Source organism: Galleria mellonella, unplaced genomic scaffold (genome assembly GCF_026898425.1).
Source record: "Galleria mellonella isolate WM207_F2 unplaced genomic scaffold, CSIRO_AGI_GalMel_v1 utg537, whole genome shotgun sequence".
Taxonomy (NCBI): domain Eukaryota; kingdom Metazoa; phylum Arthropoda; class Insecta; order Lepidoptera; family Pyralidae; genus Galleria; species Galleria mellonella.
In genome coordinates, this window is record NW_026442112.1 from 2,654,494 (window position 1) to 2,679,660 (window position 25,167).

The 25,167-nt window shown below is 34.1% G+C and overlaps 1 protein-coding gene across 1 annotated transcript; it reads left to right on the forward strand.

The window, feature by feature from the left end:
• The first annotated feature begins 479 nt into the window (after window positions 1-479).
• LOC128201521 (uncharacterized) lies at window positions 480-20,994 on the forward strand. Its single transcript, XM_052898732.1, has 4 exons — window positions 480-499; window positions 833-902; window positions 16,271-17,612; window positions 17,768-20,994. Exons 1-4 carry the CDS (start codon window positions 480-482, stop codon window positions 20,992-20,994), a joined length of 4,659 nt encoding a protein of 1,552 aa, XP_052754692.1.
• The last annotated feature ends 4,173 nt before the right edge of the window (window positions 20,995-25,167 follow it).

A 25,167-nucleotide genomic window follows, 5' to 3' on the forward strand; every position in this document is an offset into this window, starting at 1 on the left:
TAATAATCTATCCATGCTTTGAAACACCATCATTATCATATCAGCTGTTACCTGTCCATTGCTGAATATAGGTCTTCCCCTGTTAGGACAGTTCGCTAATAGTTGCCATGCTCAGCAGGCAGATTGGCAACCGCAGTTAGACTTTGGTGGTGTTTTAAGATCCTTCGACCATCAAGTTCTCTTAGTTGCTTCTTACAACAAACACGGGAAAGGAAGCAAAATATAGCAACAAAGCAACATAACCTTGAAGAAAAGAGCATATTCCTTTTTAAAAGGGCGGCAGCACACCTGCAATGCCGTTAGTGTTGTGGGTGATTATGGGCGGCGGTAGTCACTTACCACCAGGTGAGCCGCATGCTCGTTTACCCCCTGTGTTGTAAAAAAAAAGGGCGTAAAATGTATTAAGATGGAAATGTATAATGGAATGGTAACCCCGTTTGTGCTAACGGTATACGCTGGTGGGACTTTAGTGAGAGATTATGGGTGAGAATGAAAGCAGGTCAGTTAGCCCATCGTGAAGAATGCAACAAGTATTAATCAGAATGGTTTCCAGAGGAAACTGCATGGAGGTCATCCTGATAGGGCTTGCTAGCAATGGGGCCACTAGTTCCCATTACTAACAATCCCTTTCCCCCCGCTTCAACCAGTAGTCATGAAATTTTGTAAACACATACTTGTTGGTATGGAGAAATCACTTCGTATTATTGTCAAAGTCGTGGGTTAAGGCTAGTGTATCATACAAAAGATTGAATAAAGCCAAAAACAGCTTAGAATGGACCCTGAGTTACACTTGCATATATTTTTAGAAATTTTAATATCCGCGATTTCCCAGCCGTGACCCGGTCATTCTCACCCGTGTACACGTCACCCGGTTAATCCTGGCAGCCCTTAATAAAGCACAGGTAAACATTAATACGTAGCGGTATATAAATTATGAAGATAATACTTAAGTCCTCATATTCCGGGTCGGGATATAATGATTTTAGGTTGCGTATTGTTGTACCGTTTGGACAATAACAAAGTTGTTCTATTCTTGTTTACAGTTTTTAAGCGGTTTGTAAAAGGCTCCCAATTCTATTTTATTATTTTTATTACAGTAGGAGTTTTGCCAGTAATTAGCACGCTTGGCAGGCGGGTTGGCAACCGCAGTTAGGCTTTTAGAGATGTCTTAAGAGGGACGCTGCTGCCCATCCCTCGCCGTCTCTTAGTCGACATCCACGGGAAAGAAGGGCTGGCCTATTCTATGCCGGAATTACACGGCGACTTAATTCTCTTATACAGGCTGAAAGGGAGGTTGTTAGTCGTATATAGAACTAAGAATCTGCCCTTGCAATCTTTATTAATATTATAAATATAAAAGTTAGTTAGTTTGTTTATTACCTCATAGTGTCTTAACGACTTCACCGATTACTATGAATTTTGGCATACATGTACTATAACGACTCAACAGTATCCATATGATACATATCAATCAACAGTACTATGTACGTAACAAACGTATGTATGTGTTGCCCATGATACTCTTCATGTGTTGCTATTCCTGAAGACTGGTGTTACGCCTCTGCATCCTGTAATTTCACTGCCATATCTCACACTTCAAACAGAAACACAGTCATGCAAGCACAATTGCTTCACGACATTGTCACTAATAGGATAGAAGTACCCAAGCAGACGACTTTTGTACGAAGTCACCCTCTGGTAAAATAATATAGATAATAAATTTATTATATTAATGGAATATACAACAATAATAATCTAAATTGACTCGCTTAAAATATTCTTTGGTATTCGAGACTGACAGTAACTGCAGTGTTGCCAGATTCATTTTTTATTTTTTCCTTAATTAGAAATTATTGTTTTACCTAAGAGATTTTTATTTGTATCACCGAACAAGTAATCAATGAAAATAAGTATTTTGCCAAAAAAGCTACTAACTTAACATATACTTCATACTTACTTCAGCGAAATTTAATTTTGTAACTTATTCGTATTTAATTAAACGAACAAAAAACATAGTATATTTTATATTTCCAAAATTAATTAAAAACTAAATAAAAATATAAAAATTAAATTTCCCAAAATTCTCTACATTTTTTCATGACGAGAAATTAATTTCTTATTCTGGCAACACTGAGCATTAGACAAAGATTCTAATTAGTACACGATGTAATTTTAATTGATTGCCTATTAACTAACGTAATTACTTATTAATTTTCAGAAGTTTCTGTTCAAGTGCTTAAGGACAAATTATTTTATTTCCTATGCTTTTATCAAATTATCCGTATTTAATGAAATTAACAAAGTATAACATATTCTATATTTTCAAAATTAACTGAAAACTGAATGAAAATAAAAATCAATTCATTAAGTTACCCAAAATTCTCTAAAATATTTTTTGTGACGAGAAATTAATTACTCAGAATTGTGAAACACCCAATCTGGCAACACTGAGCATTAGACATAGAGTGTAATTAGTTCCCGATGTAATATCCTTGATTGCCTAATAATGAACCAAATCACTTATTAATTTTCAGAAGTTTCCGTTCAAGTACTTCACGACGAATTATTTAATTTCCTATGCTTTTATCAATTTATAAGATGCTAAGGGAAATTTGTGTTATGATTTTGCAAATCTTCTATACTTATAATAAATCTGTAGAGAGGTCAATTCTGTACATGAAATATATTTCCAAAATAACTATCAGGAGGTGATTAGTGATCGATACTGATGCCAAAAATACAATCAGTAAAATTTTTGTCTGTCTTTCTATCTGTATGTTCGTTATAGAAACAAAAACTACTCGACGGATTTTAACGAAACTTGATACTATTATTCTTCATACTCCTGGGCAGGTTATAGTATACTTTTCATCACGCTACGATCAATAGGAGCAGAGCAGTGAAGGGAAATGTTGGGAAAACGGGAGAAGTTACTCCATTTTTAAGCTTCCGTCGCGTGTGCAGCCTTAATGGCCACTTTTTAAAATGTAAAAATGTCCACCCGTGTGACGCCGGGACGGGCCGCTAGTCTTTACTAAATTGTTAATGTGAAAGAAAGTTTGTTTACCGCTAAGGCATACAAATTTTCTTAATGGCTTTAACAGCTTTACCGATCACTATGAAATTTGTCATACATGTATTATATATGTTGGAGAAGCGTATATAGTCTACTTTTTATTCTGGGTAGTGAACATATTCCTGTCGTGGATGAAGTAAGATCCCAGGAAGCTTCTGTGCTTCTGGGCGGAGCTAGGTTGACTGTACTTTTTTTTTAATGGGCACCAGTGAAGGATAATAGGTGAGGATGAAGTAGGTCAATTAGCTAATCGTGACGAATTCAACAAGAATTGTTCACTATGGTTTCCAGGTGGAACCACGTGGAGGTCGACCTAATAAGGCATATTGCTAGCAATGGGGCTGTCAATCTCCATTGCTATTATTCCCTTTCCCCCCTAGGTTGGCTGTACTACCCACGACTCATACGCACAACGGCCTAAATACGAGTCTAAGCGCGGAAAAGAGAGTCCAATTTACATTACATTACATTTTCGTTACATTACATATATATTATATAGTATAATTGCTATTTAAATCAGCCATTGTCTTCAACAGATACAAATATATTTATTTTGTTATTATAGGCCTGGTAATAATGTTAATAGGTCAATGAAAAATCAGCGAATTTAATTATGGCATAAAACAATATCGCTTACTAATGAAGCGGATAGCTCACGGGGCGGATTGCTAGTTTTGCTTCGTTTATTTTCAGAATTCTATTTGAGAATATAGAGAAACTGTTTCAAGATATAATTATAATAAGTCTAGTGGGATTTTATAAATCTACTACATCATTTCAGTAGTTTAAAAGTTATAATTATATTTCAGTACTGTAATTAGAATTTAGGGAATAGAAAATGATATGAAGGAAATAAGCAATTGCGGTTTAATTTTACAGTGAGTTAGTAACTTCGTATTAATTAGTTTCTTTGACGTGAATCCTTACTAATATTATAAATGTGAAAGTGAGTTTGGTTGTTACCTCTTACCGCTTTAATGGCTGAATCAAGTGAATTATGACATTTGGTATACATGTATTATATTGTATGGAGAACTAAGCTATTGTTATCGTGGTGAATAAACATATCCTGATCCAGCGAACGAAGACGCGGGTAGAAGCTAGTAAAATATTATAATTGAGAAAAATATTGTAGTGTACTTGCAATACTTAATTTTCGACGTCGCCACAAAATTTCTTTTACGGACTCGAAAATCGGCAAAGTATATTTAAATCAAAATTTTACTTAACAAAATATTATGGGATTTAAAATCTCGTGTAATTAAAAAGCCTCACTTCAATACTTTATATTTAATGTAAATTTTAAAATTTACTTTCTTTTTGAAGATAAAATTGTTATGTAATTCTTTTTAAAATAAAATAAAGATGTTTGAAATATATTTTTTGTGAAGCAACTGTGATTTTATGGCTGTGTTATGGTTTGAAGGGTGGGATATGGCAATAATTATAGGGTACAGAGGTATAACACTATTGGCATTATAGTGTTTTATGTGATGTCCATTTCCAAGTAGATAGACAGTTAGATAAGTAGATACTTACTATAGATACAAACAGTTACAAGAAATAATCACACTAAGAAAACAATACGAGTATCAGCCTTATCGTTAAAAGCGATACCTTCCAAGTAACTTTTGGAATGGAGAGGATTAATTGTTAAGGCAGTATCTGTGTATGTATCCATCTATCTTTGCTGTAATGTAAAAATATAAAATATTGTCTTTTCAAATATGGCGTAAAAATATATTGGAAATTATATTGAATAGTCGGCATTTTGGATTTTATATCTACCTCGGATACTACTACAGTAATTATAAACAAGTGTTAAATTTTTTTTATAGCAATATTCTACTTTCCATTTCTTATTTAAGAGCTGCGCTCTTGTCGGTGGAGCTCTTGCCGCTCACTATGATTTTCAACGAGTCTCTTCACCTCTTGATCTAGACACGACACCAACTTTTTCCTTGATCTGTCTGATGTAACTATACCTTCGTTATCCTTTTCTTCTCCTTTCTTCTATCTTACCTTCTATTATAATTTTCATGTCATGTCGTATTAAGTGTTCCAACATTTTCTCCATTCTGACCTCAATAGTTTTTATAATTTTTTTTTTCCTTAAACCTAAGTAGGATCTTACTATGTAATATGAATTACTATAGCTTTTAAAATAATTATTACTATCGGATTTTATACATTGTCTAAGTGAAAGTAAGTTATGAGTAAGTTAACTTAGTATCCCCTTATTCTAAGTAAGCAGAACAAACCTTACATCGTCAAAGCAAGTAAAATAAAACAGTAAACTTCTTTATCGGAGTTGTAAAATGTTTTACATACCTCTGATTGTAATAGTGCTTTGTGTTTGGAAATATCTAATGAAATTTTGTAATGTTATTGAAGGTATCTATGCGCTTTACTTAGTTGCTTATAGTACATATATATAAGAGGGAAGGCACTGTTAGTAATGGAGAGGTTAATCCCCATTGCTATCAATACACTATCAGGTCGACCTCCACGCGGTTCCCCCTGGAAACCATCGTGACTAATTTATCGTTGAATTCGTCACGAAGGGCAAACTGACCTGTCTTCATCCTCATCTCTCATCTCTCACTGGTGCCCCGCCAGTGTATACCCATAGCGCAGGCGGGGCTACCATTCCATTATCATTTTTAAAAAAAAGTATATATATATATATGATTAATATATAGTTTAGATAGTACGAAATAAAAGATAGCATATATATATATATATATATATATAAACGATTAAAAACATGTAAACATAAAACATGGAAATACAATTTATTTATCTATTCATATCATGCTAGCTATTGCCGCAAAATATGGCGACATCAAGACAAGAAATTGCATTTTAAATTGGACAGTAGAATAATAAAAAGGGACTTAAAAGAAATAAGTTGAATAAAATATATATTAATTTAAATGTAAAAATATGTAAAGACATTATATTTGTTATCTGCTTACACTTAAACGGTTAAACAGACTTTAATGAAATTTGGTATATGGGTGGTTTTTTTTTTGATGGGTGAAAATGGTATGGTAACCCCGCCTGCGCTAACGGGATACGCTGGCGGAGCACCAGTGAAGGGTGATAGATGAGAATGAAAACAGGCCAGTTAGCCATCATGATGAATTCATCAGGAATTAACCATGATAGTTTCCAGGGAGAACCGCGAGGAGGTCGACCTGGTTGGTATATTGCTAGCAATAAGTTCTCAGTCTCCATTACTAACAATCCCTTTCCCCCCTATATGGGTGGATTATACCTTAACTTAACATATTTACGTAATATTATACGCTTCAACATTTCTAAATCTCATTTTTATATTTAGTTCAATTGATAAAATTAAATTTTACCAGAGGGAGACTTTGTACAAAAGTTGTTTGCTTGGGCACCTCTGTCCCTTTCGTGTTTCTACCGTGAAGCAGCTGTGTTTGCATGGCTGTGTTTCGGTTTGAAGGGTGGGATATAGCAGTGAATTTACGGGGTACAGAGGAATCACATCTGAGTCCTCAGGAATGGCAGTGCATGAGGGGTATCATGGGCGAAACAGTATATTCTGTTATGTCCATGGTACTGCTCATGTCTATAGGCGACGGTTATCACTTTCCATCAGGTGGGCCGTCGGCTTGTTTGTCAATCTAAGTTGCATAAAAAATAAATAATAAATTATTCCTAATCGAAATTAGTTTCTTATAGTCTATGATCTAATAAAAAATGTAACTAGAATTGCCATTGATTCTCGCTCTCTTCCGTTCGACGCTTTGACAAGCAAGCGTGTCTCTGCGTTTATATATAGATAGATACTCTTTATTGTTTCCTCGAAAAGATTACAATAATAAACTTATTATAAATATAAATAATTACAGGAAATAATCACAATGAGAAAACAATGGGCGACTTTATCGCTAAGAGTGAACTCTTCCAGGCAACCTTTGGATGGAGAGGAGTATAAACAATTTAGTGGGAGGCACGATGGAAAATTCTGTTAGTTCTAAATATGGGAGATGTGATACATATCATACTTCAGATATTGAGTATATATTAATTATTATTTCTCCATTTGCCCAATGGTTGACTGGTAGAGAACACCGTCCGGTGTTAAGTCCGCCAAATGTACATAATTTCACTATACATTAAAGTATAAACAAATAAAAATAAAATATTATTCAAAACACTTATCAGTGTGTTTACAAGAAATAAATCAAAAGGTGCATTCAGTAATTTTGAGTTTCATTTACCAAGCCATCAAAACCACGTGTGCTCACGATCCAACATTTAAGAGGACATGCCATATACATTATTTTATGTATGACGCACGTGGACAAAGCTACGGAATACAATTAAAACAAACTAATTGCTTTTCTATTCTGTTTTTGTATGTTCCTTTATGTTTTTTTTTTAAAGTCTAAAAGAACAAAAACGCACTGTTTGTTTCTTATTACGAACGGTAATGAAATTCAAAGAGAAAGCAACGACCATCCGCAACGTAAACAGTCTTAGCCGGGAACGTGTTTATGAACAATTTCCTCATTCTTCTGTAAAATCGCACCACGTAGCGCTTTGTCGTGCCGTTACACGCTACATGTAGTTCGAGAGCTCGATTATTGTTTTTGTACACGACTGCCCAAGAAAGGAACGTCAAAGTTTTCAGGGTTCATGTGTGGATGTAAGCTTTTTTTTTCGATCATGATTTTGAAATGCCTGGACAGATTTGGAGCAGCATTGGAGCGTATAGGGCATCGTTAAAATCCTTAAATTATTCCTAATGGCAATCGCTACGGTTTTTTGAGAATAGCTCGAATTTTAGCAGGGTAGTAGTATTTTTTAAATTGTGGAGTAAAATGTACCAACTTGTTTCATTTTTATAAATAAGAACACACGTTTGATTTATTTGTTCGGAAAAAAAACAAATATTTGCTCAGCTCTCGGCCTATGCTACTAAAATTGGTACGCGATAAACTCTCCAATAATATGCCTGTGCTACTTGCGATTTTGTGTACTTCTCAGTATCCTCTCCTAACTTCGAATTATCTTCTTCTTTTTATTTAGTTTTTATAGTTTCCTCTTCTCAGGGCAACTAAATAATGTATTTTCTTCTAGCCAGCTCTATTCCTGGCTATATCTTTGACCTCCCTATATGACATGACCCCTATTGTCATCTATTTTTTTATTCTAATATAACCTATATATATATATACATATATATATATATATATATATATATATATATATATATATATATATATATATATATATATATATATATATATATATATATATATATATATATATATATATATATATATATATATGGCTATTTGGTCACAAGAGGACACTAAGACGTCCAAAAAAATTCAAGTAGACGGGATAGTCCTTCGCTACTATGTATATATATATATATATAGAGATATCCAAAAGAGAAAAATAAACACTTCAATAGATGACTCCAAGATGTTAAAAAGAAATTTAAAAATTTTTTTCGAATAGAAAAATAGTTACCCAGCTCTCGGCCTATGCCACCAAAGTTGGTTCGCGACAAACTCTCGAATAATACGTGCCACAGTTGCGAAGGACTATGCCGCTACTTACGATTCTGTGGACGTACCGGTGTCCTCTCTTGTCGTTTAAACTTACCGTCGACTTGTGAGGACGGGAAATAATATCGCTCGATTCGAACACCTATTACGGAGGTTATGAATATTTTTTATTGTACTGCGAACTGGCAAAGAAGTTGACGGCAACAATTACCAGTTTCTATTAGGATGGAAAATGGTGAGGACTGTTATGCTTTTTTCGTCATTTACTGTTTTTTATTATTATAAGTTACTAGCGGCCCGGTACGTGCTTCGCTACGTATAAAGTGAAATAATAATAATAATAAAAAAAAACATTAATATCGCTGACAATTTGCTTTAATCGAAGCACGTCCAAATGACCGCATGAATGACATAACAACATGCTTCTACTGTCAACATTGAAAAAAGTTTCAATTTGACACCACAATCCCCATCTTAAAAAAAGTTTGAATTTGACACAAAAATCCCCATTACCAAATTGATCCGGCATTTATTGAATTCATTTGTTACAAAAAATGTGATAAATGAAGAACCGCTCGACCGATTTTGTGCAAACTTCACATAAACCATCTACTAAATAGTCCGAACAAAGCCTAAACATTTGGTTTGGATAGGTGAGCTATATATATATAAAGATATTTTTGTTGGTATATCAACCGTTAACTTTCCATTGCTGAACATAGCCTACCCCATAAGGAGGGTTTTGCCAGTAGTTGCCACGTTTGGTAGGCGAGTTGGCCATTTTTGTTTTATATAAGAGAGACGTTAACTTCCCTCCATTGCTGAACTTAGTCGTCCTACCCCTACAAGAAAGGACTCTAAATGAAGTTACGATTTTTGCATATACATATATATTAAGTGAATTCATAGCCATTTTTTACCAAAAACTTAGATAATTCTACAAGCGCTGTTATTTGCAGAACAAAATCTTATATATATATATATATCTTCTTCTTCTTTTCATTTACCTTAGACGTCTCTTATTCAAGAGCCAGCTCTATCCCAGGTCATATCCTTGATCTCTATACAACATGAGTTAGTGTTTTCTTTTTGCATATATTAAGAGAATTCATAGCTAGTTTACTATATACTATAATATATATATATATATATATATATATATATATATATATATATATATATATATATATATATATATATATATATATATATATATATATATATATATATATATATATATATATATATATATATATATATATATATATATATATATATATATATATATATATATATATATATATATATAATATATATATATATATATATATATATATATATATATATATATATATATATATATATATATATATATATATATATATATATATATATATATATATATATATATATATATCTCGAAGAGCAATAGACATATGGACAAAATAGCCTCTATTCATATTTATGAGTTACGTTCCACTAACCTACTTCTAAAAATCTTATACCTTATGACTAGCAAAATTATACTATATCTATATTTGTTGGCGACGGTAGTCACATACCATAAACCGAGCAGCATGGGGGGGAAAGGGATTGTTAGTAATGCAGTTTGATAGCCTCATTGCTGGCAATATGCCCTATTAGGTCGACCTCCACGCGGTTCCCCCTGGAAACCATCGTGAATAATTCTTGTTGAATTCGTCACGATGGGTTAACTGACCCGCTTCATCTTCACCTATCATCCTTCACTGGTGCCCCGCCGGTGTATACCAATAGCGCGTGTGATATTACCATTTCATTATCACTCATTAAAAAAAAACCGAGTAGCATGATCGTTTGCTCTGTGTATTAAAAAAATACGTATGTCTATATTTTGTAAATAAATGTAAATTTGTTTCTTACTGTTCCTCAATATAATTATTTTGTTGTAATTTTAAAATATCTTAACTTTTAATAAAAAATTTTAATACACGTAAAAGACATGACAACGTTATGTCAGTTTATGAAACGTGACAATCATCGCCTAAAGACATGAACAGTACCAGGGACATAACAGAGTATACTGTGTCATCTATGAGACCGTCTATGTATTGCCATTCTAGAAGACTAAAATACCCAGCCTCTATACCCTGTAATTTTAATGTCATATCCAACCATTCAAACCGAAACACTACCATGCAAACAACTGCTTCACGGCAGGAACACGAAAGGCACTCTCCCTCTGTCTCCCTCTGGATTTATAAAAGATACTTTATAAAAGATATATGTACCATTAGTACCTGCGCGAAGCCGATTACAAGTATCAAAATTATATTTTTTTATTAGAGAGAAATTAAAGGGAGAGCGCTTCAGAGTCGATCCCAAATGCAACGCCCGCGAATATTGCCTCGTGTTGCTAGGTAAACAAAAAAACAAAATTAACTGCTCCCATATAAATACGTAGTTAAACTCAGCTGCGCGAATGTAATAAGCCTTTATAGTGTGGTACGAAGGGTACAGCGCTAGGCACCCAAGAGGACGTGAAAAATTACCCCGCGACGGCGCGGCCATATTTCAAAACATTCTACACAATTTCTCGCTAAAACGTTTAGACGCAAGGTGACGGTTTTGTATTTTAAACTCCAGTGCTATCGGTCCCATCGGTACCGGTATTGTATTGTATGTTATTAACATAATTGATGTTTTAAATTCATAATATCCTTATTATGAAACTTCACTCGTTGTATTTGGGTACATTATTTTATGGATGATTTATTTATTCATGCATACATTAATCCATTTATTTATTTACAACAGTAAACTATGAACGCCTGCAATATTAGGGGTATTACGCGCCCGTCGCCGATCTTAAAGAAACCCCCCTTTTGAAAAACCCCATGCGTGTCTTGGAAAAACCTCGGCAGGTAGCTTATTCTATAACCTGAGTGTTCGTGGCAGAAAACATCTCCGAAACCGCGTTGTACGCCACTATTTGGGCTGTAGGGTATGAGGGTGAACTCCCAGTCGATGGCGATTCTAGCGATAGGGATATCCTATGTGTACATATATTTTTGAGTATCTCATCTCCCATATTTCGAGCTGACCCGTTGCCCGTATCCAATAGCGAGCTCGAATCGCTTTAGCATTTACGCGACCCAGACTATTAAAAAAAAAAAAAACACTCATCAAATACTTTTTATAATATTTTATGGAAACCCATATCGAATGATTACAAATACACTGAAATAAGAATAAAACTTTTATTAGAAATATTTTAAAAGTGAAACACTGTATTTTTGATCTAAAAGATGTGAAGAATGAAATTGTTTCACTCTATAAAAGTGAGATTTCGTGGAACCGTGGTAACTTTTCTACGAAGCCTCTAGGTTTGACGTAACCCAGTTTAGGAATCTCTGTTCCTTTTTTTATACAACTTAGAATGGCAAACAAGTTGACGGCCCACCTGATGGAAAGTGGTAATCGTCGCCTATAGACATGGACAGTACCATGGACGTAACAGAGTATACTGTTTCACTCATGATGTCCCCCCATGTATTGTCATTCCTGAGGACTCAGGTGTTGTTTCTCTGTACTCTGTAAATTCACTGCCAACCTTCAAACCGAAACACAGCCATACAAACACAACTGCTTTACGGTGGAAACTCGAAAGATATAAAATATAATTATAAAATTTTATTATTGATTCTCTTCTAAATGTTATTAAATATGATAAGTTATTATTATATAGCCATAAAGCTGAATGAAATTCATTGCTTTTTGTTTGGGAAAACTTTTCTCATTTTCAACACCATAAAGCGTATCAGGTTACGCATCTGAGTCGAAAAGTAGTCGTAAAAACTTACAAATAAGCGGAAACTCTTCGAATTTGACAATAGGTACATGTTGTGTTCATCAAAGAATCCAACATTTACATCAACGCCCAGTTCGTTGTAATCATCATCATCATTGAAATGCCGTTAACTGTTCACTATCAAACATACATGTTAAACCTCCCCCATAAGGGGGGTTTTGCAAGTACATGCCACGATTGGCAGGCAGGTTCACAATCGCAGTTAGGCTTGGGAGTTGTTTAAAGAGGAATACTACTGCCCATCGCTCGACTATTAAGCTTCCTAATTCGCCTCTTACGGCATCCACGGGAAAGGAAGGGGTAGCTTATTCTATGTACTGTGTAATTACAAAGATGGGTAATTTGCTGAGATTTGTTATAAGTTATTGATACTTGTAAATTAAGTGTAATATATATAAATAAAGAAATTTTGCCGCTTCGAGCAAAAGCAAAAATTTTCCACTCTGGGCAAAAGTAACAATTTTTCCTTTCTTTATTTTTGCCGCAGTGTGCAGCTGTGAATTTGAAGGATGGGATCAACATTATTATCGTCATATCAGCCGTGAACGGTCCACTGCTGAACATAGGTCTCCCTTTTGGAAGATTTTGCAAATAGTTGCCATGCTTTGCGGGCGGGTTGGCAACTGCAGTTTGTTAATTTGGTGCAGTAAGAGTAGCTCTTGTGTGATGCCGAAATAATTCTTAAAAATCCAAAAAAATTTAAAAGTTATTGTTTTGACCTCTATTGTTTTTGTTAAGTATTTTCATATCAATTTTTCTTAAATATTTCCTATGTACAGACATTGTTTACTTACAATTTAAAATAATATAGAAAAGCGGAAGAGATTGTTCGAATACGTTAACCTTTAAAACTATCAACTAGATTTGAAAAATTCTATTTGCATTTGTTAGCTCATTTTTCAAGGGAGCTTACAGATTGTTTAATATTACAATACGAATACGGGCGAAGCCGTGGGCTATAACCTATTATATTAGTAAGATTTTGCGCATGTATGCAGTCCCTAGACTTTATCAGTTCTGATCACGAAAGGTAGGTCAAACAAGACATTAGTGATCCTTCACACGATAAAAGGAACAAGTTCGTTTGAAGCCGTCTAAGTGCTACTCAAGATAATTGATCGGTCCTGAGTCGAGAATCTGGCCTTTATCCGCTTACATGTCAGTACTTTTTAGGAAATGAATTGAAGTAGATTCTATGTGGTTCTTAAAGGAACCGAGGCTAGTGCCCTCAACCTCAATATCTGGCAATTTATAGATTCGTTTAAGGATTACAGATAAGGCTAGCTTTTTTTATTTATTTATTATTATTATGAATGAATTAATAACTTTACTTGCTTGAATACAGGATAACGTTAGAAGTGTTTACTGTTAAAAACAGACATTGCATTGTACTGTGTGGCGTGCAAATATTTAATATGGAACTTGTCAAGTGAGTAAAAATATTTCTCGATAATGGCTTATAATAATGGATTATAAAGTATCTCTTTAATTTTTATTCTCTGTCAGATCTCTGTATTCAGTCGATAATTTATTATATATTTGAATTGCTGTATTGATCAAACGAACTTGTCAAATGAAGATTTAAATTATTTTGTCATCAACGAAGAGACAGTTTCTTTTACATATATATATATATATATATATATATATATATATATATATAATGCGACATTTGAAGATTACCTACTATTATTGCTAGAAGTTCTGTGACTTTCAATATTATTTGTCAATCTCCAACCGCCATCCAGTCCACGCACATGTTGCGACACGTATTTCACCACTAAATAAGGCATTGTCAGGCAAATTGTGACTCCCAGAGTTCGCTGTCTGGACACTGAACTGTCAACACTAGCCTCCAAGCAACAACCTATTAATTTACCTGGAGATGAATTTACCTACATTATCATCTCAGTCATTATATGCCCACTGCTGAACTTTAGCTTCCTCCATAGACTGCCATAAGGAACGAAGGAAAGTCGTCTTACACTTCGTTTGCCCGTACTGAGTCGCCATTTAAGAACCTTTCTTCCCCATCAGTTGTTAATTTTACGAACTAAATGACCAGTCTATTAGCACTTTAGCTTGCTTATCCTTTGGACTATGCCAGTGACTTTGTTTTTTTTGCAAATATCCTCATTTCGAATTCTGTCACGCAAAGCAACTCAGAGCATAGTCCTCTCCAAAACTCGCTAAGTAATTTGAAGCTTTTGAATACGGGCAATTGTGTAGGACCATATTTCAGTATAAAGCTATGTAGATTATATAGGTAGTATCGAATATCTGAATACCAAAGGGAAACTTTGTGCAAATGTTGTCTGTGTGAATACTTCTGTACCATTAGTATCTGATTTTCTTATTGTAATCGATAGAATCTATTTCAGTGTTGGTCCCATAATAAATTCATTATAATTGAAATAGCCGTTTATCTTAATGTCAATCAAAATTAATCTTAAATTATTGTTAACTGATTTCAAGACTAAGGAAACTAAACAATTGAATTTAAACTTTTTCTTTTGGGAAATTCGATATCAGTTTTCTTGATGCCTAAAACGGAAAATTATTTCCAAATTAGTTAATGGATCTCAGGGCCTCGACTTCGCTTAGATAGGTAGGTAGATTTTTTTATATATATAAAATATAGTTCATGTTACTCGCGTTAGTCTCAAATAATGTAACTTTTTATAGGTGAAAGGATTTCTGAAATCGATAGAGTCATTTTTAAGTTTAATAATCACAAACAAATAATGAAATTTTCTTTCTTTATATATATATATATATATATATATATATATATATATATATATATATATATATATATATATATATATATATATATATATATATATATATATATATGTCTACGCACATAAGGAGAAATAAAGCACATAATGTTCTCCGTATAGCAACACCAGACAAGTCGTTGCTATTCACCCCGTGAATACCGGAGAGATGGAACAGTCAAGTCTTTATAAAAAAAAAAAAAAAACTAATGGCTTTCAAGAGAGTAGGTAGATGTGTGTACACGGAACAGTTTTCAAGTTATTTTTATATAATATAAAATTTACAGTCTAACTATTTGTATATCTATTCATTAATAAATATAATAAGTCAAGAATAAAAATTTATTCACGCCTCGAAAAAGGGAAAAGATTGGTGATCGAAACAAATTGGTGACCCCGACGTGATTTCAACTTTACAAATTTACAAGTTTATCAAGTGGCAAAAATCTCCATCATCAACACTATATGTTATTCGAAGATTTGAAACAATAATCACAGGGAAGTAAGCCCAATCATTGTAATAAATTCCTATCCATTCCTTTTTTGTGTGGGTAGAAGTTGACAATTAAAAGTACGGATATATTTTTAGTTTAACTATTAATATTTCATTTTATATTGTATGTGGAGGTTTTTAGTACGATATAACGATCACTAAAATCATATTTAAATTCACGCCGGTGTTTTTTATCTGGTATTTAGAGAGGTTTCAACAAATATATTTGTAGCTACTTTTGATTTACTAAGTTCTATAACATATTAACTTGGAGCTGTTTTCAATGTGTGAATTACTTCAGTATAAGTCAGTACCTATTGATTCATTGTTTGCACTTTAATAATAGCAGACTATAAAGATTTATTAAAACAACGGAGCACAATTAGAGCTCAATTAACATTGTTTGAAAAATATTTACGACCATTACTGGAAACTCGAGAAATAAATAAGGTTAGGATTCATGAATTAAACTTAAGGCTAGTAAAAACTCGTGAACTATCATATAACTTTGATAAGGTGCAGACAGACATTGAGAAGTGGGTATTGGATGAAGATTTAGATAAACAAATTGAGGAACGCGAACAAACAGAAAATAAATTCTTTTCTTTAATTGCTGAAGCTGAAGCTCTGTTAGAATATTACAATAATGAAAACCAATCTGAAACTTCATCTGCCAACACTCAGTCTGCCTTAAATCTGAAGCTACCTCCATTACATATTTTAAGATTCGACGGACAGACCAGCATGTGGATAACCTTCAGGGATACCTTTCTGTCTTTGATTCATGAGAATGGAAGTATTCAAGAAGTTGCTAAGTTTCACTATTTGAAGTCCTATCTAGATGGCGCTGCCAGTGACGTTATTAGTTCTATCGCTGTTTCTGCAGCTAATTATCAAATTGCTTGGAACTTATTATGTGATAGGTACAATAATAAACGTATATTAATTAATGAGCATTTAAAAGCGATATTTTCAATCGAACCTTTGTCTAAGGAATCAGATAAGGGTATTCGTTGTTTAATTGATGCATTTTCTAAAAATTTAAGCGCATTAAATAGTTTAGAAGAGCCGACCGATTCATGGGACACGATTATTATATACATAGCAGTTAGTAAATTAGACAGTATTACAGCGGGTAAATGGGAAGAATTTAGAAGCAATAAGGAATCACCTACTTTACAAAATTTTTATACATTTTTACGTCAAAGGGCAACAGTTTTAGAGACAGTCAATGCTAATAGATCAAATAAAAATGAAAAACGCAACAATATGGTTAAATCTAAATCATTTATTATTTCCTCAAAGACATCTCCTGATTTTTCTTGCACAGTTTGTGGTTTAAAACACAAGTTGTTTGACTGCAGTATGTTTAAATCGTTACCAATAGAAGAACGTATTGCTAAGGTTTCTGCCGGTCGTCTATGTAAGAATTGTTTCCGAGGCGGCCATCGATCATTCCAGTGCAAAATGAGCGGCTGTAGAATCTGCAAAGGAAAACATAATACCCTATTACACAAACAACTTTCATTACCTGTAAATTCAACCACTCCACCTCAAGCACACATACCATGTGATCAACAAACACATGATTCATCTACAGTACTGACAACTACACACAATGCTACCATTCTAAATGAACCTAAAACCACAGCTAATTTCTCGAATTCTATAATTATGTCTGCTGTCGCCGCCAATCAAGCTCTTTTGTCTACAGCGTTGGTCAAGGTGACAAACAATGACAAACCCTACATATTAAGGGCTTTATTAGATAGTGGTAGCCAGTCTACGTTTATAACTACAAAGGCACTACAGTTGATCGGACTAAACAATATTCAAAGTGTTCATCAATGTGTTTCTGGTATAGGAAACACAACTTTAAACATTACTAAATTATAACAATAGATATCACAATACATTCTACAGTGAACACCTTTAGCATTCCGATACGATGTTATGTCTTACCTCATATCACAGATTCCTTACCTCACAAATCAATATGTATTAATGGGTTAGGTATTCCAAATAATATACAACTTGCAGATCCTAAGTTTTATCAATCATCAGAAATTGATATTCTTTTGGGAGCTGATGTTTTTTGGGAGTTGCTAGATAATTCAAAAATAAAACTAGGTCCTAAATTACCTATCCTTCAAAAAACTCAATTAGGCTGGATTGTAACCGGTCCTATTAGCGGAGGTAGTTCAAATAGTCATGTTATCAAATGCCATTTTTCTCAAGAGATATATAAACAACTAGCTATGTTCTGGGAATTAGAAGAAATACCTAATAATCCTAAATCTCTTGATGACAATTATTGTGAGAGGTTCTTTCGAGAAACTACTAAACGAGATGACAATGGAAGATTTTGTGTACAAATTCCACTTAAAGAATCACCACAAGTGTTAGGTGATTCATACAACGTTGCACTTAAAAGGTTTAAACAAATGGAAAGAAAGTTTAAACGCGATTCTTCTTTCCATCGAAATTATAGTAATTTTATATATGAGTACAAAGAGTTAGGGCATCTTGATGAAATATCCGATCATGAAAAATTAGGCTATTATCTTCCGCATCATGCAGTAATCCGAGAGAGTAGTAGTACCACAAAATTACGTGTGGTTTTCGATGCATCGTCAAAAACGTCATCTGGAAAATCCTTAAATGATATTCAATATGTAGGTCCAGTAGTACAGAACGATTTACTATCTATCTTAATACGCTATAGACAACACAAATTCGTTATCACAGGAGATATTGAAAAAATGTATAGGCAAATTCTTGTCGACCCTAATCAGCGCAGTTTGCAAAAAATTTTATGGCGTGATAACGAACAGCAACCAATTAAAACATTTCAATTAAACACCGTAACCTATGGTACCGCTTCTGCACCATTTCTCAGTACCAGGTGCCTCATTCAATTGTCATTGGAATGCACTGATCCTATTATAGCAAGGTTATTGAAGGAAGATTTTTATGTAGATGATTTTTTATCGGGTGCTGAGACTGAATATGAGTTAAAAAATATAGTTAACTCTGTAACTACTATTCTAGCCTCTGCTTGCTTTCCGCTTCGTAAATTCCGAACGAACGCCCCATCTATATTTGATGATAATCCTGACACCTTGACACCCAAAGACTTAGATGTGAATGCTCGAACTAGTGCTTTAGGTCTTAAGTGGGATCCACGAAGTGATACTCTTGAGTTTTCTTTAAATATTAATACACAAGAGAGGATTACTAAAAGATCAATCCTGTCCAACTCAGCTAAATTATTTGACCCCTTAGGTCTATTAGGACTTTGTACTATCATTCCAAAAATGATTTTACAAAAAATATGGTTGAGCAAATTGGAATGGGATGATCCTTTACCAAAGGAACTGGAACAGTTGTGGATAGATTTTATTTTAAATTTGAACAGTCTATCATCTGTTCGTATTCCTCGTTGTGTTTGTATAGCTAATCCCATTAATGTCGAGCTACATGCGTTTTCAGATGCATCTGAATCAGCATATGCATCATGCATGTACATGAGATCGATTGATGATGCAGGAAATATTTTAGTTAGATTACTATGTGCAAAAACCAAGGTCGCTCCACTTAAAGCTATTAGTATACCTCGATTAGAACTTTGCGGTGCATTATTATCAGCCCGGTTAAGTGCAAAGGTAATGAGTTCAATTCGACGTAAAATTACATCTATATATTTCTGGACAGATTCATCAATAGTTCTTGGGTGGTTACACTCGCAATCTCGCGACTTGAAAACATTCGTGTCCAATCGAGTATCGGAAATTCAGCAGCTAACACTTGCGCAATCTTGGAGACATGTGCCGAGTCAACTAAATCCAGCTGACTTAGCATCGCGTGGCTTGAATCCCAAACAAATTCAGAGGGTAAATTTATGGTGGGATGGTCCTGAATTTCTAAGGCAAGATGAAAGGGAATGGCCGCAAAACATTGCACTTCTAAGTGATTTACCTGAAAGAAAAAATCTAACTACTACTGCTAAAACATTAACAAACACTGTTACAACTACATACACACATACAAGTATTAATATTAATAAAGTCACGCAAATTATTGATTTCAACAAGTATTCTAAATTTACAACTTTACAGAGAGTCATGGCTTATATACTAAGATATTTACATAACAGTAAATGTAAAATAGACAAACATACGGGACACTTAACTGTCGAAGAACTTAATTTAGCGATGAAAAGGTTAATTAAACTACATCAACAAGAATGTTTTGCTACTGAGATAAATATTTTAAAAATAAACAAAAACTTACCTTCTAAATCGCGACTGCTTTCTCTAAGTCCATTTCTAGACGATAACGGGTTCCTGCGTGTCGGTGGCCATCTCCAAAATTCTTCTGAAATTTATACAAAAAAGCATCAAATTTTGCTTGACTGCAGTCACAATTTTACTAAACTTCTTTTTGCATATATGCATAAAAAGCATTTACATAGTGGACCACAATTATTATTAGCCAACATACGAAATGAATACTGGCCTCTGAAGGGTAGAATTTTGGCTCGTGGTACAATAAATAAATGTTCTGTATGCAGATTAATGAAAGCTAAATCTATAAATCCTTTAATGGGAAACTTACCAGCTTCAAGAGTTACTCCAAGTTATCCATTCGAAGTCAGCGGTGTAGATTTTGCCGGGCCGTTCTTGATCACAGACAGAAAGGGACGCGGTTGTAAAATATCGAAGAGCTATTTATGCTTATTTATTTGTTTTGCCACAAAGGCAATACATTTAGAAATCGCTAGCGATTTATCAACGGATGCATTTATTATGTGCCTTCGTCGGTTTATATCACGCAGAGGAAAACCGAATCAAATCTATTGTGACAACGGTACTAATTTCGTAGGTGCAAATAATGAAATTAATAGTTTTCTAAATTCAGAACATGAAAACATCTCCACGTTTGGCGCTGATGAGGGCATTAAATTTAATTTCTCACCTGCATACTCTCCTCACTTTGGAGGTCTTTGGGAAGCCGGCGTAAAGGCGGCCAAATTTCATGCGGTCAGAATATTAGGTGATAGGCATTTGACGTTCGAGGAATTGTCGACTTTATTCACACAAATCGAAGCAATCCTAAATTCCCGACCTTTGACCCCTCTCTCATCCGATCCTACAGACTTAGAACCTTTAACTCCAGGGCACTTCAATAAATCAAGACAATCTAAAGGAAGGAGACATGGTTATCTTGAAGGAGCCTAATATTCCACCACTAAAATGGAGAGTTGGACGTATACATAAATTGTACCCTGGACGAGATGGAGTTGCTAGAGTGGCAGATATTAAAACTGCAAAAGGAATTTATCGGCGAAGCTTGCACCAAACCTGCCCACTACTTCACGAGGATGATAAAACAGATCTTCGAGCCTCTGAACCTTCAGTCATCGACCGGGGGGAGGATGTCTACGCACATAAGGAGAAACAAAGCACATAATGTTCTCCGTATAGCAACACCAGACAAGTCGTTGCTATTCACCCCGTGAATACCGGAGAGATGGAACAGTCAAGTCTTTATAAAAAAAAAAAAAACTAATGGCTTTCAAGAGAGTAGGTAGATGTGTGTACACGGAACAGTTTTCAAGTTATTTTTATATAATATAAAATTTACAGTCTAACTATTTGTATATCTATTCATTAATAAATATAATAAGTCAAGAATAAAAATTTATTCACGCCTCGAAAAAGGGAAAAGATTGGTGATCGAAACAAATTGAAGTTGAAATCACGTCGGGGTCACCATATATATATATATACACACAATAAATTCCAAATCAACTATTACAAATTTATTTATTCATGCATTCATTTATCATGTACCCATTCATTCATTCGTCCATCCATTTATTTATTTAATAAAATATAAAAAGCTCTAGTAGCTAGTAGTAGCTTAGTCCTAGCGATAAGACCGCCTTTTATACCTTTATGTATATTATTGTCTTTATGTATGTATTGTCATTATATATTGTTATGTTTTTGGTGTAATAAAGGATTAAACATCGCTATACTTATACGAAATGGTTAAATTTGTTCAAAAACATTATACAAATTTTGAGAAACATGAAAAGTATTTGTTAAAAAGAAAGGTTGCACAGAAACCACTTATAATACCTCGACATAGATTCTCACTGTATATATATGTATATATATATGTAACTAGATAGATAGCTAAATACACAATAATGTATGTCAATGTGTCAACTATTATTTTCCTTATATTTTTCCTTTACATTCCAGCAAATGGAGGAATGATCGATCAACTGTCGCTTCCTGCCGATATGAGCGACGACTCAGGAAGCCACAGCGAACGTATATACATATGTATGGGTAATATTCACAAACTGTGAATAATGAGGCTCATATAACAAAGAAAACGTGAATGTGTCGCGCCCCGCTTGTTATGTATTTCAACGTTATTGCTTGTTTGGCTTGTAGGTAATTTGTTCGAAAAGAGATTTGCTCTTTATGTAAAGAACAAGTTACACTGAGAGCTAAGCTAAGCGAAACTAAATTGTTGCAGATACAATTTAATATGTGAGAATGAAATCTTTTTAATATTGCACGTACTGGCCATTTATACTTTTTACTATAGAAAGATATGATGCAAACTGTCTATTCAATAAAAAAAGATGTTGAAAACATAATACTTTTTTTATTTATCTCGTCGTCCTTGTAAATATATAATAATTTGACCGCATTTTCATCGCAATTATCACAGTTTTCAACAGGCGTAGACAATATCTTATATGTCAAAATCTCGTGTTACGGTGTTTTTTGTCGAATTCCTCCGATTTTTACTGAAATTTTTTCTGTATATTTACTTGGTAGGTAAGAGAACAGGTTGTATGTTTCATACCGCTAGGTAATTAGGGTATCCTTATCCAAAAAAACTATGGCAGCGTAACGCTTGCTGTGTCAGCTAGTGTAGCAATATCTATATATCGTAGATATAATATCAGCCCAGTAATGGATATATTAAATGTCGGTTATCAAATATGAAATACAGAAATGAAGAACACAATGAAAATTAATATACGTACATATCTTTTTTCATAATAAATGTCTATAAGAATACAATATATATTTATTAGAGCGGTATCGGTACTACCCATGTTTAAACCTGACTTGGTTTGAAGGGTGGGATATGGCAGTGAATTTACAGGGTACAGACACCTTAGTTCTCAGGAATCGCAACGCATGAGGAGTATCATGGGCGAAGCAGTATACACTGTTATGTCCACGTTACTGCTCATGTCTATAGGTGACGATTACCACTTTCCATCAGGTGGGATGTCAGCTTGTATGCCGTTCTACGTTGCATAAAAAAAGATCTTTTGTTCATAGAGTAGTAATTGTAGTACTAAAGTATGAATAAACGCCGCAGCTACGTACATAAGTTTCATTAGCTTAGCATAGCTCTCAGTGTGGTTTGCGCTTTAGGCCTTTCGCAGACGAGACTTGTTCGTGGGTATTCTTTGAGCAACTTGCCACGGATTTATGTGCGGAAGGACATGTATTCTACTTTAACAGTGGAATAAGACCATGCCAATGACATTTGACGACCTTGTTGGCGTAACGGTTTAACATATCACCTTAACCTTATAAACTGTAATTGTTTCTCCCTTTAAAAATTTCACATATATAAGGGAGGAAGGATGGTATTTTTGTCACATTTAGTATTATAGGTTAAAAATATTATCATCATCATATCAGCCATTAACCGTCCATTGCTGGACATAGGTCTCTCCCTAAAGGGGGATTTTGTCAGTGGTTGCCACACTTGGCAGGCGAGTTGGCGACCACAGTTAGCCTTTGATGATGTTTTAAGAGGCACGCTGCTGCCCATCCTTCGACGTTGATAAATTATATTGCGTAAAAATTTTAAATGTACAAATGAAGCCCATTCTTCTGATTGATTGACCCACAAGATTTGTCTATTAGGCAAAATAATATCTCCCTTCGCCTAGTAGACTATTTTTTAAATTTTGAGTAAATTTTGTGGGTACAATGATAATAAAAATATTTTTTGTCAATTATTCATATTGTAATATATAAGAGATAGATATGTAAATTTGGAATTGTTTTAGCAATTCCAAATTTACAATCGACAGGATGGAAGGGGTTGTTAGTAATGGGGTGTATTCAGTTCTTTTGCTAGAAATATACCCTGTTAGGTCGACCTCCACGTAGTTTCTCTTAGAAACCATCTTTTTAACGATCTTGCTGGTTAACTGATCTTGATCTTCACAGTTTGTCCTTCACTGGTCGCCGCCAGCGTATACTGATAGCTCAGGCGGGGTTACCATTTCATCTTCAACAATTAAAAAAATAAAACCTCGACTGGTGTTCGTGCTTGACGCTACTTTACACCCGAGTAATACCGGTTATTTTTACAATCGTTACCAAGTACGAACATAAAGAATACGACACAGTTTTAATAATATTACGCTTTTTATAGCAGCTGGATGTATGCGTTAATAAACGCAACTGGCTGTTTATAGCGAAACGGCTCGTTTTGGAGACGTAAAGTTTTTTTTTAATCACACCCTGTTATGTTTTTTAATCGGCGTAAAAGTGTACTATGTTTTTTGTATCAGCCATTAACTGTCCACTGCTGAACATGGCCTTCCCCATAAGAGGGGGTTTTGCCAGTAGTTGCCACGCTTGGCAGGCGGGTTGGCAACCGAAGTTTGGCGTTCGTCCTGAAAACCGTCGTGATTAATTCTTGTTGACATCACGAAGGACCATCTGACTTGATTTCATTCACATCATCAAACACTGGTCAGTGTACAATGATAGCGCAGGCAGGATTACAATTCCATTATCACCTATTAAAAAAAACATCATAGTCCTAAGGAATGGAAACGCATGAGGTGTACTATGAGCATGATATCCTATTTTGTAATGTCCATGGTGCGGTACATGTCTATAGACGATTGTCACTTTCCATCAGGTGGGCCGTCAGCTTGTTGTCTTTCTAAGTATCATAAAAAGAGTTTTGTACTTCAAAGCTCTAATCATTAAAAAAATAATAAGGAACCAATGTGGTAGTAAACTTAAATTGTAAAAGTATTATCAAAATCGGTTCAGAATTGGAGACATAATCGTAGAAGATACAAAGAAAGGACGATAAAAAACTCTTTCTTTTAGAAGGTGCTAAAATTGGGAGAACAGACAAAGTACAGGAATTCACTATGTTTAAGCCTATCTATCTACCTGTCAATATTTTTTTCATTACTACCTATAGTATATTTTTGACACACTTCAGAAAGACGATTTATTAGTGATAACGTTGCTATTGCTTATGGATTAAAATTATTGTTAAACTTAATTAAATCATCTTATTTAACTAAAAATTGGGTTTCAATAGAAACTGCA

Excerpts from the sequence above, each read along its gene's own strand:
- LOC128201521 (XM_052898732.1), top strand. The coding sequence starts at position 480 with ATGGGTGAGAATGAAAGCAG. Across the intron at positions 903-16,270 it reads CAGCCCTTAATAAAGCACAG|GTGCAGACAGACATTGAGAA; the intron begins GTAAACATTAAT and ends AACTTTGATAAG. Across the intron at positions 17,613-17,767 it reads TGTTCATCAATGTGTTTCTG|GTATTCCAAATAATATACAA; the intron begins GTATAGGAAACA and ends TTAATGGGTTAG.